At 37.3% G+C, this 17,684-nt stretch overlaps 1 protein-coding gene across 4 annotated transcripts in view; it reads right to left on the bottom strand.

The window, feature by feature from the left end:
• LOC150102203 (tRNA (32-2'-O)-methyltransferase regulator THADA-like) overlaps positions 1-17,684 on the bottom strand; it is a 424,395-nt gene that overhangs the window by 361,548 nt on the left and 45,163 nt on the right. For all 4 annotated transcript variants that reach the window (XR_016548929.1, XM_090399010.1, XM_090399012.1 and 1 more), the window contains 2 exons: positions 11,032-11,182; positions 10,202-10,932 (listed from right to left, as the gene is read on the bottom strand). Coding sequence is in view for 3 of the 4 variants with exons in the window: in XM_090399010.1 (XP_090255136.1) it covers positions 10,202-10,932; positions 11,032-11,182 (882 nt within the window). In the remaining variant the exon portion in view is untranslated. The remainder of the gene's footprint in view (positions 1-10,201; positions 10,933-11,031; positions 11,183-17,684) is intronic.

Here is a 17,684-nt window from a genome sequence, read left to right as displayed (position 1 = left end):
GGTAGATGCTCAAGTGAACATCTCTTACAGAGCGCATAACCCCAAGTGAAATTCAGAGATGGTGGTGTGATGGTATGGTCATGTTTTTTCTGGATTGTCCTCGGACCTCTGTTTGTGGTGCCATGAACAGTGAACACCAAGAGGTATCTGAACATTCTAAACAATGCAATGCTTCCTACTTTGTGGCATTTCTACAAAACTAACCATTGTATCTTTCAGTAAGATGATGCATCGTGGAATAAGGCTGTTGCTGTAATTGCGTAGTTTGTGGACATCAATGTCACCACACTTGATTGGCCTCCACAAAGCACTGATCTTAACCCAACTGAACATCTGTGGGATGAAGTGGAGTGAGGTTAAGGAACGTATGCTCAGACTAGGACCTCATATGCCTACAGGAAGAATGGTCCAAAATTCCCACTGATAGCTACTGTATGCTTGTGGAAAGTATGCCCTGTAGGACTGCTGTAGTCATTGCAGCAAAAGTAGGTTCTACATCCTATTAAGGTGGATGCCATGACTGTTTGTTCCTCACACTATTATGTCCATTGACTACTTTCCAATCAGCGTATATTTGTGAAGGATTCTGTATTGTTTTGCTGTTGCAGCCATTTTCTATAAATATTTTGCTAATTATTTGAAACTCATTTTTCAAGACCTGTTCATCAGAGCAAACTGGTAGAAAATGCAAGTTTTTTTTTTTTTTGATACACTTGTCCGATACCTTCCTTTACTGTTTACTATAAATAAATAAATTTACTATAAATCTAATAAAACTCATACTCATTCAACACAAAAAACTAGGAGTCATTAGTACTCTCAAAAATAGAATTCTACACTCACATCCATCCATCTGCTCAGTAGAAGATGTAGCATGTGATTCACAGCTCCATAACACAGCTTTCCAAGCCTCCATGTCTGCAGCATGTTGGTTCAGGTAATGTGGGGCTTGCATATTGTGGTCCTACCATGGAAAACCATGTTGTAAGCCTTAGTTCTGAATGCTTTGTCTGTTCCAATGTATGCAGATTTGTGTTCCTGCTGATGCCCAGAACTCTGCATTCAATGTGTCGGCCAACAAATGGAGGTTTTTACATATTATCTTTTATAGCATTGTACAGTCATGTTCAGTGAGTGTGTTGGGTTAGTCCACTGTGAGTAACACTTACTGTGAGTACAAACACGTGACTGTTACATGGCATGATACACCTAGCCCGTGGGAGGTGTCCATTGACTTCTTTCAAAGCAGTTTACTCAAAAATCTGCAAAACTCTACATTGAAAACTTCTAAATAAATAGTCTTCTATTTTTGAGGGTACTAACCAACATCAATAATGTATGCTACCACTTACAAACATTCAAACCCAATTAGTAATTCATCATTGAACCTCACCTGGCATCCTCCACTACTACAACTAGCCTAAACATTCCACAATACATCATGCAAGATGCTTTCTGTAAGAAGAATGGAAAATGAATTTATCAGGTCATAAAAACTTTGGAATCCGCATAATCTATTCCTGCTCAAGATTTCCTTGGCTCATTTTGTTGTCGTCACCTGATGCCAAAAAAGCTTCAGTATATAATAATCAAAATTCAGTAAATAATCAAAATGGTTCAGTATAATCATCAGAATTAGGAGAGCAATACTGATGATTATACTAAACCTTTTTGATTATTTATCTCTGAAAAATGACCACACACACAATCAATTCTATTCTCAAACAGTGAGATAATCTTTCTTGGAAATTTCAATGTACATAATTTGACTGGCTCCACTTCTCTAACTTCACAGACCAAAAGAAAGAAGAGCTGAAATGAATGCTCAATAGTGAGCTAATACAAATAATTAACCCACTTACTACAATTCCTAATAATCCCCAAGATTCTGGTGTTTTCTTAACCAGCGCTCGCTCTCTCTCTCTCTCTCTCCAAATACACAGTTGATTGTGTATTTGGGAGAGAGAGAGAGGGAGACTATAACTCTGACTACAACTTCATCCATGTTTCTTTTTCTAAACATCCTCCTTCTCCCAGCCTCATAAAGAAGCATGATTTGAGAGGGGGGGGGGGGCTACAAACTTCTGAAAGGGTCATACAGATACCAGTATATGGAATTTTTTATTTTATGGAGGGTGGGGAGAGAATGAGAGAGCATCCATGAAGGAGTGAGATAAAGATTTTTCTTACATAGAGCAGTGCATGATTGGAAAGGCTTGCCTCTGGAGAGTGTGTATGTATGACGTGGCATGGGTGAAATGTAGTCTTCCTCAATGAGTCCCTGACTCCCTGGAGATCTCTTGTAATAATAGTAATAATAATATCTTATGGCACTACAATGGTGCTAACTGAAATGACTTTTGGAATTTACATGGCTCTTTTCTATGATCTGATTATTGCTTTAGCTCTGGCAATTGACGTACTTGCTCTGATGTAATAAATGACACTATTCTAGCAGAGATGAGTGTCTTTATTCACCATTTCACTTAAATCAGACCAAGCTTTACTTTGCAAATAAATGTACCAAGGCAATCCAAATTAAAAATGCAGCATACACTCAGTGGCTGAAGCTTAAGACCTCAGCCTCACTCAGATTACATTATAGCCTATAACAACTGCAATAAAAAATTGAGCAAATCTAAAGCAATTTTGTAAAGGAACAAATATGCTAAAAGCTTGCATCTTGCTAAAACAGCAGTTGGGTCCCTTGGCAAAGGCTATTGGTGAAAATTCTACCTCTCTAATCTGCTTTATGATCTTTTAACTTATGATTGTTGAGAAAAATACTCAACAATGTCAATACTAATAAGACCTCAGGCTCATCATCCAGGTGTACTAAGAGCTTGCGCTCCAAAATTAACACTCATCTTTTGATTGTCTCTGTCCTACTCATTTGGCATCTATTAAACAGAATGGAAGCACGCTTTCATCTAGCCTATTCCTAAAAAAGAGAGACAAAAGTCATCATCAAACAATCATCCTATTGCCCTCACCTCAATAATTCCAAAAGCAATGGAGATGATCATCAATAAGCAGCTTCTTCATTACATAGAGCATCATCAGTTAATTAGTGATCACCAATATGGATTTGCCATTATTATTATAGAACAGACCTCCTCACTCTCCTTACCTACTTCTGAATGCAGGCTGTGGAAAGATTTGTAGAATCTCTTGTGGTTACTCTTGATATTTTGAAGCCATTTGATTGAATCTGGCATTGCAGTCTTCTTTCTAAGCCACCAACTTATAGTATCCCTCTACTCTTTGTAAGCAGATTGCCAGCTTCCTTTTGAGTCATTCAGTGCATATCATGATAGATATTTTCTTCTCATTTGATTTTTCTAATGCTAGGGTATCCTAAGGCTACATGCTTTCACCTATACTCTTTTTCCTATATATATATATATACAGGGTGTTCGGGATAAATTTGACATATTTATAATTAATTATATTTTTCCGTAAGTTACATGTATTAACACACACTTCTCTTCATTTAAAAGTTTGGACCCTTCTTCATTCATATACAAGATGTCAGAAAGGATGGATAGCTGGAACCCACCTGAATCATGGAAGAGAATAACTTGTATCATGATGATTCGTGCCCGCCATCAAAATAAGGATATTACGACTGCTGCCCAATGCTCCCTGAATACAGTAAAAACAATCAGGCATGAACTAGAGACTTGCAATGGTGACTACGAGGATGTAGCAAGAAGAAAGATCCCTAGCAGACGATCTGATTGCGTTCGTACAGCAGAATTCCTCGCAAATCTGCAGGAACAGGTGTTGAAGAACCCTGGCATTGGAATTCGGGCTTTGTTCGTGGAGTTGCTAACTGTAGTCAAGCCCTGGATAACAAGGGTAGCCAATGGTAGGCCGTATGTATGGCAGCAGGATTCGGCCCCTTGCCACACCTCTGGGAAAAGTCAAAAATGGTTGTCTGAAAATTTCTACGACTTCACCAGTCCAAATGTTTGGCCTCCAAACTCCCCAGACCTTAACCCCATGGATTATTTTGTATGGGGCGCAGTTGAAAAAGACACCAATCGCACTTCCAGTAATACAAAAGCCCAGTTAATGGATAAAATTAAAACAGTTTTTGCGGCCCTTCCCAGGGAGACTGTAGCATCAGCTTGTTCGAGGTTCCGAAGCAGAATTGAAGCTGTGATCGATGCTAATGGTGGTTATTTTGAGTAAATCTTGTTGATAGTATTGTAATTAACTCTGCCTGTAATGTTTTTTTGTCAATTCATTAAATTTAATAGATACAAAGAAGATTTTCTTTTTCCTTACGAAACTGTCAAATTTATCCCGAACACCCTGTATATATATATATACGAGGTGTGGATATTAAATAACGAGACTGGTCGCAAAATTGTGGTTTTTTATTATAATTGTACAACTTAAATTTTATCCCCTTTAACAAACTCCCCTCCTCTATCTATACACCATTGCATACAAATTTTCCATTGTTGGAAGCAGTGCTGCAAGTCATCAGGTGTTATCTGCTTCAGTAGCACTCTGTTTTCTCCTTTACTTCATCCACTGACTGAAAATGAGTGCCCTTCAATGCAGATTTCAATTTTGCAAAAAGGTAAAAGTCGCATGGAGTTAAGTCCGGCGAGTAAGGTGGATGGTCCAATACTGAGATCTTCTTATCAGCCAGATACTGCTTTACAGACAGTGCACTGTGGGCTGGAGCATGTCCTGATGGAGAATCCAAGCATCGTTCTTCCACAGATTGGGTCTCTTCTTCCTCACTCGTTCTCTCAGCTTGGCCAGAATCTCAATGTAATAATGTTGGTTAACTGTCTGACCCACTGGTACCCATTCAACCACTACCATGCCATTGATATATAAAAAAAAAAAAAAAAACGATCAGCATTACCTTCAGTTTTGACTTGCTCATTCTTGCTTTTTTCATTCTCAGTGATGAGGGAGTTTTCCAGTGCATCAACTGTCCCTTACTCAACGTGTGAGCCTATCACTGAGTGGAACATAAGTGACACAAGTTGCCCCAGCCCTGAAAATACTTCAGGTGCAAACTTTGTTTGTTTACACTTGGATAAAGGATTAAACCAAGTATATAATTTCTTGGTATCTTTAATTTATAGTATAACAAAGGGGGAAAACTTTCAGCGTAAGAGGGTTTAACAGATTTTGCTACTGTTGTGGTATATTGCCTCTTCACTTCCTAAGTGATGTACTGTTCTGTTTTTAACTTTTGTATCTCATTTTCGTCCTTCCACCTTTGGCATGTTCAGCAGTATGCTGTGTGGTCTCCTTCACAGTTAGAGCATTTTGGTGCTTTGCTCTTACAGTTTTTATTCGTGTTCTGTATTGCCATACTGTGTACTGTCATTGTGTGGCTGAGCGACAACATGTGGTTTGAGAATGACCAGATTTCTGGCATTTAATGCACAGTAAGGGGTTTAGGATATACAAGGTCTGCTAAGTTCTAATAAACACCTAGAACAAAAATGATATTACAGCAACTGATATAAAAACCCCGTATAAGAGCATACGAGAATATAAGAATATAAAAACATAAGTTACCTTCATAACTCTGCTACTAGTATGTTCTTTCTGGTGGTTATATCAGCTGCTTTAATATCATTTTTGTTCTAGGTGTTTATCAGAACTTTCCAGACCCCCCCCCCTCGTAGAGCCATACTGGACTGTTAAGATATCCTGCTTAGACAGATGTTGATGGTTTTGGTTTGTTAAAGGTAAAGATGATGCTTCTAGTGAGAACCAGATACCCATCCCTATGTATCAGGATTCTTCTTATGAGTGTCACTCCTTCCTTGATTCTGATTGTGGTACTGCAGCTGCTTCATTAAGAATATCTCTTGAATGCAGTTTCTTTACAACTTTTGGAGATCCTGCCAAACTTTCTAAACCCTTCTGGATGAAGAAGGGCAACATTTTTCCAATTAGGCATTCACCTACTGAATATAATATTAAGAACAGCGGTGTATTTATTACAGTTTCTGATGTTTTTTTGCTTCTTACTTTGGTTCTCTGTTGATGATATTAATGATATAAATGTATACTAATGACAGAAGTATCAGGAACAAGTGGGAGGAATTTTTGGCACTGGTTAGTGCAACCATGCCAAACGTTATAGGCATTAGTGAGACTTGGCTAACAGCAGATGATGTACTTACACGTATTTAATGTGAAAGGTTTAGTATTTTCAGGGAAGATAGAGAAGATAGGATGGGGGAGAAAGAGTACTGCTAATGATAGCAGATGAATTGCAACCAAAAAGAATAGGAGACAGGCGGGAGGGTGGCTGTTCATCTGAAGCAATCTGGTGTGAGATTGAGACTAATAAGACAAAACATACAGTTGGTTGTTGCTATAGGCCAGGGAGTTCCACAGATGATCTGGAAAACATGCATCACTAAATTAGTACAATGAGTACAGATCGAGTGATTTTTATCAGGGACTTCAACTATAGAGATATAGACTGGAAAGAAGAAAGATCACATGGCAGGAAAGAAATAGAATTTATACACCTGCTGAGGGGTAATTACTTAAGGCAGCATGTGTGGAGGGGACTGGAGTGAGAGAGTATTGGATTTGGTCATAGGATCAGAAGAGCTATCCATAACCAAGGTGACAACATTGCCTCCAATTGGTGAAAGTGACCATGTGGTCTTGACTTGGGAGATTGTAAAACTTGAGGAATATTCTATCAAGAAGGAGTATTTGTGGAACTACAAGGCAGGTGATTATGGCATGCGTAGGAAAAAGCTTAAATCTGTACCATGGCATAAAACACTGAAGGTTAAGGATGTCAGTAGTGCATGGGATATAGATAAGTATCATCTAGAGGAAGCAATATTAAATTGTATACCTAGGGCAAAGAGGGTTATTTGGGTAGGAGTTGGATGGATGAATAATATCATTACACATGAGCTGCAGAAGAACAAAATGCTGTGGAGGATATATAAAGAGAAAGGTGACCAGCAAACTCGTGAACAGTACAAAGCTCAGGCAAGAAAGGTGACCAGCATGGCAAAGAAGGCAAAATCAGATTATGAGAACCCTCAAGCATGTAGAAAGGCTTATGTGTTTGTCATACATGTTGATTAATTTTGATGGTATATATCAGAACACAGACTGATAAGTAAATATTTAATTTATTGATTTATTGCTGATATTTTGCTGGTATTCTAACCAGCGTCATCAAAAAAAAAAAAAAAAAAAACAGTTTGTCACAGTGCACAAGACAAACAATCTGGTGTAAGAATGACATTAGTTAGAACAATTGTAGCTACAACACAAAGACTAAAGTCCTAATTAGGTACCCTCTATGTTAAAAAAAAAAAATGTGAGAGATAACAGGTATTAGTTATGTCTTAAGATGACTGTCTTCAAAATCTTAAGGAAATTTATTGTTGAGGTTCAGAGTATGTTTCAAGGCTTCTGTTGATTCTAAGAACAATCTCTCTGACTTGTAAAAGCTTCTCTGTAATACTTCAGTTTTCTTCCAGTTGATCCTGTGTGCAGGGGCATCCAGAGTATGGTCAGTTAGGCCCACATGCCATAGCGATAGTGCCAGATGTATTTTCTATGTTCACTGAGGCAGATGTCCACAGTTCTTCCTGTTTGACTGTAGTAAGCTTGATCACACAAACAGGGTACCTCGTAGACTCTTGGATGTGATAAGGGAGAGTTGTTGTCCTTGGGTGAATGGATGAGAGTAGCCCATTTGACATATGGTCTAAATACGGTGCGTAGTTGATGTTTATTGAGCACTCTAGATATCTTTTCCAATGTATGGGATGATGACTGTTTTGCTGTAGTTCTCTGTGATGGACAGTGGGGGTATTTCTGGGGAGCATTTAGTATTTTGTCTATCTTATGAAGATTATAGCCATTGGCTAAAAAGGCATGGCAAATTATAGACTAATCAGTATCTCAGGCATGGTAGTAAAAGTACTAGAAAAATTGATAAAAAAATAATTCAAAAATAGGTAGATAAAAATATGATACTGTATGAGGGTCAACATGGCTCTGTGAAGGGTCAGTCATGCCTTAGTAATTTATTAACTTATTATAATAGAGTAACAGCTGAGTTGGATAAAGAAAATGGCTATGCAATGATTTTGTAAAGGCATTTGACAGAATACCACATGGAACACTGTTACGCAAATTAGAACAAATGGGGAATGATATCACACTGGTTAAGTTGATAAGCTGAAAAATAAAATAGTAAAAAAGACTCAGGAGAAGTAGAGTGAAGAATATGGGAAGAAAAGCAAAGAAAAAGAGGAAGAATGAAAAGGGCTGATGTCATCACTGAGAGGGGCCCCTCAACCAAGAACAGGTGCCTCATGTGGAGGGGACTCGTTATAAAAAATTCACTCACCCAACATTGACTATCCATTTTTTTTAATGATTACATCCCAACTTTTTTTTTATTAAATAAAATGTTTTTTTTTTTATTTTGTCCAGTGCATAGCTACTTGTCAGCTAGCAAAATCTACTCACCATGGGCAAGTCAGTGAGCATATTTGTCAGACCATGTATACACACTGTTTGGAATGAAGTCAACAGATACCCAATGGACAAGGTGCATTGTGCAATGTAATGAGTTAAGTGTTTGTAGCAGGTATAAACTGGAGAAATATGATGCTCCCAAGTCAGTACAACTGTGTCTGGGTGAAATGGATACAAGAAGGGAACTGATGGAGTTTGAAAGAGGCGTTGTGATAGGATGCTGTTTTGCAGGCTTATCTGTCTGGCAAATTGTTGATAAATTGTGCCGTCCCAGTTCAACAATCAGTGATACCATACTGAAATAGAAGTGGAGGGAGTCTGCTGCAAGTGATACCCACAGTGGACAACCCACCACACTCACTGAATATAATTGTAGGGTGCTACGAAGCATAATATGTAAAAAACGCCATATCAGCCAACATGTTGAATGTGAAGTTCTGAGCATTGACTGGAACACAAATCTGCATAAAAACATTCAGAACCAAGGCTCACAGCATGGGTTTCCATGGTAGGATAGAACCACAATATGCAAGCCCCATATTACCCAAACTAACATGCAGATCATCTTTGGTGGTGCAAAGAGCATGGACATGGAAGCTTGGAAAGCTGTGTTATTATTGTCATTATGTGACACCTCCAGGGAGTCCAAAGACTCATCGAGAGAGGACACCTACTATACAATTCTCTGTCTCTACTAACTCTAATGAACTGCAACTACACCAATGCCATCTATTGCCCACCACAACTAGTATTTTCACAGACAATCACAAACATCCATGCCCATGGCGGGATTCAAACCCACAGCCTTTTGGCTGGAGAACGGATACGCTAATCACTCGACCAACCAGGCCAGCTTATGGAGTGACAAATCATGCCACCCTCTATCAAGAAGATGGACAGCGAATGTCTCTTACCAGAGCGTGCAATTCCAACTAAGAAATTTGGAGGTGGCAGTGTAGTGGTATGGTCCTGTTTCTCCTGGTTTGGCCTCTGACTTCTGTTTGTAGTGCCACTAACATTGAACTCTAAGAGGTATCTGAACATTCTGGACAATGCAATGTTTCCTACTTTGTGGTGTTTCTATGGAACACCATTGTTTCTTTCAGCAAGACAATGCATCATGTCATAAGGCTGCTGCTGTAACTGCATAGCCCATGGACATGAACATCACAATGCTTGACTGACCTCCACAGAGTCCTTATCTCAACCCTACTGAACATCTATGGGATGAACTGGAGCATTGAGTGAGGTCAAGGGATGTCTATCCAACAACAGTCCAGGAGCTAATTACATACCTACTGGAAGAATGGTTCAAAATTCCCATTGATCGCTATCATATACTTGTGGATAGTATGCTCCGTAGGACTGCTACAGTCATCGCAGCGCAAGGAAGTCTTACATCTTATTAAGGTGGGCACCATGACTGTTTGTTCCTCATACTTGGGTGTTCGTTGACCTCTTTCCAAGCAGTGTATGTACTTCTTGAGACAAAGTCTGAACTGCAAATTTAGTAATTAATTTGTAATTGAAAGTTTATTTGAAATTAAAGTTCATACCCAAACAATGCAGCAATGTCTGAGATTTGCTAGTTAAAAAAAAAAAAAAAAAAAAAATACAAATTGCTTGTCTAAATAAATCCTATAGTGAACTATATTATACATAAAAGATGACGGAGTCAGTCACTTACCTCTAAGTATCCTATATATGGTATCAAGCAAACAAGTGTCATATATTTTCCTTTGACTTTCCATGACTGTTTTATTATCTTGTCTAATAAAAACCTAGCTAACAAATTATCTTCAAAATTCAAGAGTTTTCTTTCTTTCATATGTACGTCCAAAAGAGTCAAACAAATATATTTGAGTGTCTCAGGAATTCCATGGGTTGGATTTTTCCAGTTAGTATCCAACAATTGAAGCAACTTTTCAGTTATTTCTGAAGTGCATGAAAATATCATAGTTTTCGAATGTTCCTCCTTATTTAAAACTATTAAACACAAAAGACTACTAACTATTTTCAACCAGGACAATAATAAATTAAATGATTGCAACTGAAAAGCCACATTGCCACAACAAAGCTTATATATGGGATGAAATAGCAATAGCAACAGTGGCTCACCATGCACTCTCTGAATAAGCAATTCAGATTTTCTACAATTTGTTAATCCACTAATCAAAACTAAACTAATAAAATTTGGCTCCAGATTCTGTAAAGCTATTAAATTTTGTTTACAAATTACAAATTCAGAGCAAATATTTAAAAATGTTGGTAGGCACTTGTTTTTCAAGCAGACTACTGTGTCACTTCGATTGTTTACTTCTGCAGAATGATATCCATATGATAATTTTGTTTTCTCAACATTAGTTGAAGCCTTTAGTATTCTTGATATTCTAGTGTCATCACTGTCTGTATGGTTTTCTGCAAAAATACATAACTAAAGTCAGTTTAAAAGCTAAAAACATATATGAAATATCACTTCAAATATTGAGCATTTTCAAATTACATGTGTGAAATTACCTGAAATATGGCTTTCCAATGTTTGGCAGCTATTATCAAAGTGTAAAAGTAATGAAATTATGAAAGATGAGCCATCTTTTGGTCGCAAAGCAAAATATATGAGAAAAGCTAAGCATGTTCCACTTAGAAGAGAAATATCCACACCTGCATCCTATTGAAATAATAATAATAATAAATATATAATCACTTTGAACATAAGAAATCATTAAAATATTATAACACTTCATTTACTATATATAAAAAGATATTAAAAATAAGGAGAAAAATAGAAATAACTGATCTGTAGAATTCCTAAAATGAATCTTTGGACTCCCCATTGAGGTTTCCATGCCCTCTTCCATGGTAATGGAATTAAAGGCAATGGTAACCTATCATATATTAATTTGGGTAGGCTAAGGGTCAGAGGGTCATATACTTTGGAAAACACTTCCTCTAGAGACCAAACATGGAACTTTATAAAAACTTCAGGACTCTCAATAAGCAAGATGGTGGCTCCCACCAGGTGAAAAAAATTCATCATCATCAAATTCCTGCCATGTACCCTCAAGGGGTGTACAGGATATGACAGTACTACATGAAAAAATTACATCATTACTAACTTCCTATCTACAATTTTCCTCCAAATCAGTCTGTTACTTGTCAAGCCTCCAACATTATCAGATCTTATATTTCTATCGTCTAAGGCACTTTGTACCGTATCAATCCACCTATATCTTGGTCTTCCTCTGGGTCGTTTTCCTGCCAACCTGGCAGAGAACACTTGTTTTGCTAATCTTTCCTCTCCCATTCTATTTAAGTGACCATACCATCTGAGATTAGCTCTGCTAACGCATTCCTGGATGCTGACAATGTCAAGTTCTTTCCTAATATCCTCATTTTTAATATGATATTGCCATTGATGCCATCTGTTCACGCCTCTAATCTTTCTCAGGACTCTCATATCTGCGGTCTCTAGTCTTTGGTCAAGTGTTTTACTTCTGACCCAGCTCTCAGATCCATAAGTTAAAATTGGTTTGAACACAGTCTTGTATACAGCTAATTTAGTGTTCCGACTAATTTCTTTCTTATTCCATATGAATTTATTCATTTGAATTCCTACCATACCAGCTTCATTGATTTCTGTTGTCTATTTCCATATTTAATTTACCATCTTCACTAAAAATTGTGCCAAGTGGCTGAAATATTTTACTTGTTCCACAGGTTCTCCATTCACAACACAGTTGACATTTTCAATGATTCTGCCTATTTTCATTGTCTTTGTCTTTTTATTGCTGACCGTCATACCATATCTATTACAACAGCTATTCAATTTAGTCAGAGAATCTTGCAGACTTGTAGCGGATTTATTTAGAAGTATAACATCATCCGCATAAAGCAAAGAGCTGACATTAACATCTCCAATTTTGATATCAGGTTTAATACCACATTCCTTCATAATGTGATCCATATAGATAATGAATAACAGAGGGGATAATGTACATCTTTGTCTCACACCAGATTTAACATTAAACCATCTTCCTGTACTTCCTTCAATTCTAACTGCCGACTCACAACTCAAGTAAAGACTAAGTATTGCTTGATATAATGCCCCATTGACACCATATAACTGCAGCGTATTGAATAGCTTCTCTCTTGGCACCTTGTCATATGCCTTTTCCAAATCGACAAAACTTGTTGTACAGATCTTTGTTATATTCCCATGCTTTCTCGACTATTTGTCATAAAATGAAGATCTGATCCTGACAGCCTCTATTTGACCTGAATCCAGCTTGTTCTTCACCAAGCTTTTCTTCCACAATTCTTCTCAACCGTTTCTCAAGTATACTTGCATAGATCTTGCCAGGAACACTCAGTAGGGAAATACCCTCTGTAATTCTCACATTCAGTTTTATTTCCCTTTTTATATATGGGTACTATGAGAGCTCTACTCCAATCATCGGGAATTCGTCCCTCTGTCCAGGCTTTCTGAACTATGCAGTGCAGCCACTGTAAGACTCTTATTACACCATACTTCAGCATTTCTGGTCGAATATCATCTACTCCTGCTGCCTTTCCACATTTCAAGCCTTTGATGGCTTTTTCTACTTCAAGTATGGATATGTATTCCTGACTGCATGCCTGGTCAGTGTTTTTTATCACTGTGCTGTCATCACTGCTTGTTTCATTTAGCAGTTTTTCAAAGTAATTACTCCATACTTCAAGGATATCTTTTTCTCCTGTTTTCATTTCACCTTTATCATCTCTAATTCCTTTTACAGCACTCTTTCCTCCATTCCTAAGCTTCTTCAACAACCTCCAGAATATTTTGCCACCTTCTTGATATTTATTTTCTATATTCTTGCCAAAGTCCTTCCATGACTTTTGTTTAGCTAGTTTTACACACTGTTTAGCTTTCTTACATTTGTCTCTGTATTCTGTAAGAGTAAAAGCTGACTTATTTGCCAGGAACTTTTGATATGCTTTCTTCTTTTCCTTCACTGCCTCTTTAACTTCCTGTGTCCACCAGGGAGTTCTGATTTTTTTTATCTTTGCACACAACCTCACCACATGCCTCTCTGGCAGAATCAATCAATGTTTCCTTCAGAGTTTGCCACTGAATCTCCAAGGTTTGATTCCTGTTCTCAAACTCTTTCATTTTCTTTTCAATAATATTTCTGTATTTTAGTCTACAGTTCACATCTGAGAGCTGTTCAACTTTTATTCGCTTTAAAACTTTCTTACATGTTATTCTTTTCAATATGAAATTCAATTTTATCCTGCTCAAGACTAAATAGTCATCACTTCCAATTTTAAATCCTCTGTACACTCTGGTGTCCTGCACCAGGGAGAAAACATCACTATCAACAATAACATAGTCAATGAGACTTTTCTTATTCCTAGCCTCTTCTCTCCATGTGAATTTGTGCACATTTTTATGTTGGAACATGGTGTTAGTAATAACCAGTCCATGTCCTGAGCAGAAATCCAACAGATATTTGCCATTATTATTAGCTTTGCTCTTTTCTCCAAATTTTCCCAAAATATTTTTGTATGTCTCACAATCATTTCCTACTCTACTATTTAGATCCCCAACAAGGACCAACTTTTCCTTTTTTATTGTGTCAGTTGCTTTTTCTAAAGCCTCAAAAAATTCCTCCACTTCTACCTTAGTAGAACCTTCTGTGGGACCATAGGCACAAATAAGTCTCATTGTCCAGTTCCCCATTCTCATATTTGCCCACATTACTCTACTTGAGACTGACTGCCATTCAAGAAGATTAGCCTCGTATTTTGTGTTGAATACTATGGCTACTCCTTCTTTTCCTTGATTGTTATTGCCTGAATATAACATTTTGTATTTATTGCTCAGAAAGATCTCACCAGTTTTGGTCTTTTTTGTTTCAGTCACCCCTATTATGTCGATCTGGTACTTATCTAATTCCTCAGCTAGCTCCATTTCTTTGCCATTCAGGCTTCTTACGTTGATAGTACCGATCTTTAACTCTGGTGATGTTGAGTTGGGGTTTGTTTTCAGATTTGTTCCAGTAGCTGACTTTTCGCTGTTCGCCCTGGTTCCCTGGCGAAAACAACGGGGGCCTTGTTTAACCGGGCGACGCCCCAGCCGGCATGAAATTTTGTCATGTTGTACCATCATTTTTTTATTTTGGTTTAACCAATAAGAATACAATTTGGTCGGCTAAATCCCAAATTGCCAGCCCATCCTTGATCGTTCAGTATCAAAGTAGATATACCCAACAGGGTGCACCACGAGAAGGTGAGGATTGGACATTAGGTCAGAAGCCCTGGTCGGTTCTCCGCATTCCTTTAAAGGCTATGTGGAGGTCTCCTCTCAGTTATACAGCTTTGACCCTTAAGCACCCCGAAAAAAATTCATCTACCAACTAATATACACAGAGATATTTTAATTACCTGACCTTCATATAACTAGAACCATGGTTAACTGGTCCTTGAATGGGATAACACATCAACAATTCCTATACAAGCAGCATCAAACCATGTTACCATAACCTCATAATATTGATAATAAACAATAAATGCTTGCTGAATGAATCACACGTTTTTAAATAATGAATCGCACCACTTTGTCAAGAATTTTTTAAATTAATTCTTAAGAAAAATACTATTCAGCCATCTGATTCAATCAAATGACATGGATCTTATAATGCTCGTTAATGTAATTATAAATGTAATAATTAAGTTAAAAGTGTATTGCATTTTTTTCACAGCAATTCCCACATATGAAAAGTTGCAAAATGTACAATAAACTATTTCCATAGTAAGTTAGATGCCAAGAATAAAGAAGAAATATACTGATACTTGTCTTGAATAACAGCAGATTGCAAACATTGGAAAAATATGAAGGAAGAAAGTAAATGAGCAGAGCAGAATGAAAGAAAAAGAACCTAGTCCAGTGAATTTTAAGTTGGACACAATAAGGGTAACTATTTGCTGCTTGTGTTTTTATTAGTTTTGGAAAAAGAGATGGATTATGGATACCAATTTCATGTGAAGGTCAGATAAACTGTGTACCCATTGAAATTTTGAAACTTAGAGAAAACATACAACAAAAAAGAGAATATAGAAAGAGAATAACTACGTGAAAGAGATTGGAGCACGACAAAAACAGAAAGGATAATTAAAGGATAATTACCTAATTTGTTCTATTCTGAGTAGAGACAAGGATTTTTAGGGAATTTTAGATGATATCTTAAAATAATGGCAATGCAACCTTTAGCTCATGAGGAAAGTACAGGTTGATCAAAATTAAAGTATCCTGTTTAAGGCCTTGTAGAGCACCACCAATAATTTAAATGTGCAAAACTTTGTAGAAATACATTGTGTCATGCTGAAGTGATATCTGAGGGGGGAGGGTTCCAAAATTCACCACCAGGGGCACTGTATGATGTACCTAATGTAGATGTAATTTTTCTGTGTGTTTAAGGAGAAAAATGACCCAAGCATAAATAACACATTTTTATTCACTTCCATTATGCATTTGTAAGCTGTACTGTTCAATGTGCTGCCTTCCCAGAAACTGCATCCTTTGCACAGTGTGTTCAACAGCAGAATGCAGCTGGTCAGGACTGATGTTGCATACATTCTGCGTTATGCCATCTTTCAGCGCTGGAAAGTTTTCAGGATGATTCCGATAAACCCTGTCTTTGAGAAATACCCAGAGCCAGAAGTCACAGGGGTTTAGATCAGGTGAACTTTTTTGTTTCAATAATGAAATACCGTGAGTAGGCATATTTAAAATAATTACAATACCAGATATAAACTCACATAATATATTTTATTGGCATAGAATTTTCACCTAAATATTATAGGTATCTTCAGTACAAGAACACATAATGGCAATTGAATATTAACAGACAATTCTGAAAAGCACCACCTAAGTAGTTAATGTAAGATAACTTATAAATGAAGCTGTAAACCCACATCAGACAGTAACTTTAGGTGAATGCAAAGGAATTTGTTATCTTACATTAGCTACTTAGGTGGCACTTTATAGAATTGTCTGTTAATATTCAATTGCCATTATGTGTTCTTGTACTGAAGATGCCTATGATACTTAGGCGAAAATTTTACTTTAATAAAATATATTACGTGAGTTTATATCTGGTATTATAATTAATTTAAATTAAGATCAAGTGAATGAGGTGGCCATGCAGTGGGAAATGCATGGTTGATCACTCTGGCTTCTGTGAAATGTTCTCGAAGAATGGCCTGTGTGGATCAATGAAATATGTGGATATGCCCCATCCTGCATGAAAATGGCTAAATCCATGTGCAAAAGTGCTGCTGTTGCTGTGGCACACCAGAATTGTTTATCATATTGCAATACCTCTCAGCAATAACTGAGTAGGTCACAGGACCTGATTGGTAAACATCCTCAAAGAAGAATGGTCCAGTGATAAATGAAGCTGTAAACCCACATTAGACAGTAACTTTGGGTGAATGCAAAGGAATTTGTTGGATTTCATGTGGGTTTTGCATAGCGCATACCCTGCAATTGTGAATATTCCCAGCTTCGTTCAGGTGAAAGTGAGCTTCATTTCTCAACAAAATTATCCACAGCCACGTAGCATCCAACTCCACTCGAGCAAAGAATGTTAAAAAGAATGTTAATCGACTTTCAAAGTCCTGCAGGTGCAACTCCTGTGTCAAGGTTATCTTGGATAGAAATGCTTTTGTGGAGTTGGATGCAGCGTGGCCAGAGATTAAACTATGGTTTCCTTACAGCTATGATAAGGAGATGCTTGAAATTTTAGATCAGCCACCAAGTATAGAAGCAATGCTGTAAGGCAGAGAAGATTTCAGTGAAGAATTTTCAGCTACTGGAACAAACTTATCTTCAAAAGAATTAATGATAGATACCATTAACTCCTAGAAAAGAAGTAGAACTTGCATAATTGGATTAGTATTATGCTGATATAACTAGTATTACTGAAAATAAGAAGTAAAATAGATGAGATAATGTTAAATAATAACTATCAGATATTGAGATAACGATGTGAGGAGCTTAAGGATCTTCCTCAGCCATAGCCAAGTTAGCCGGTCTTGGGCGTGGACAGTAGGGTTTTCCCTGCCAGTTTATCTGGGGTTTTTCATCCCGCAAGCAGGCAAACCGGCCCCATGAACACACAGGTTAC

Source organism: Typopeltis vanoorti, chromosome 10 (genome assembly GCF_054136105.1).
Source record: "Typopeltis vanoorti isolate ZY-2024b chromosome 10, IOZ_Tvanoo_1.0, whole genome shotgun sequence".
NCBI classification, from domain to species: Eukaryota; Metazoa; Arthropoda; class Arachnida; order Uropygi; family Thelyphonidae; genus Typopeltis; species Typopeltis vanoorti.
The sequence above is the reverse complement of the archived record's forward strand: the minus strand, read 5'-3'. Positions and strand labels throughout refer to the sequence as shown.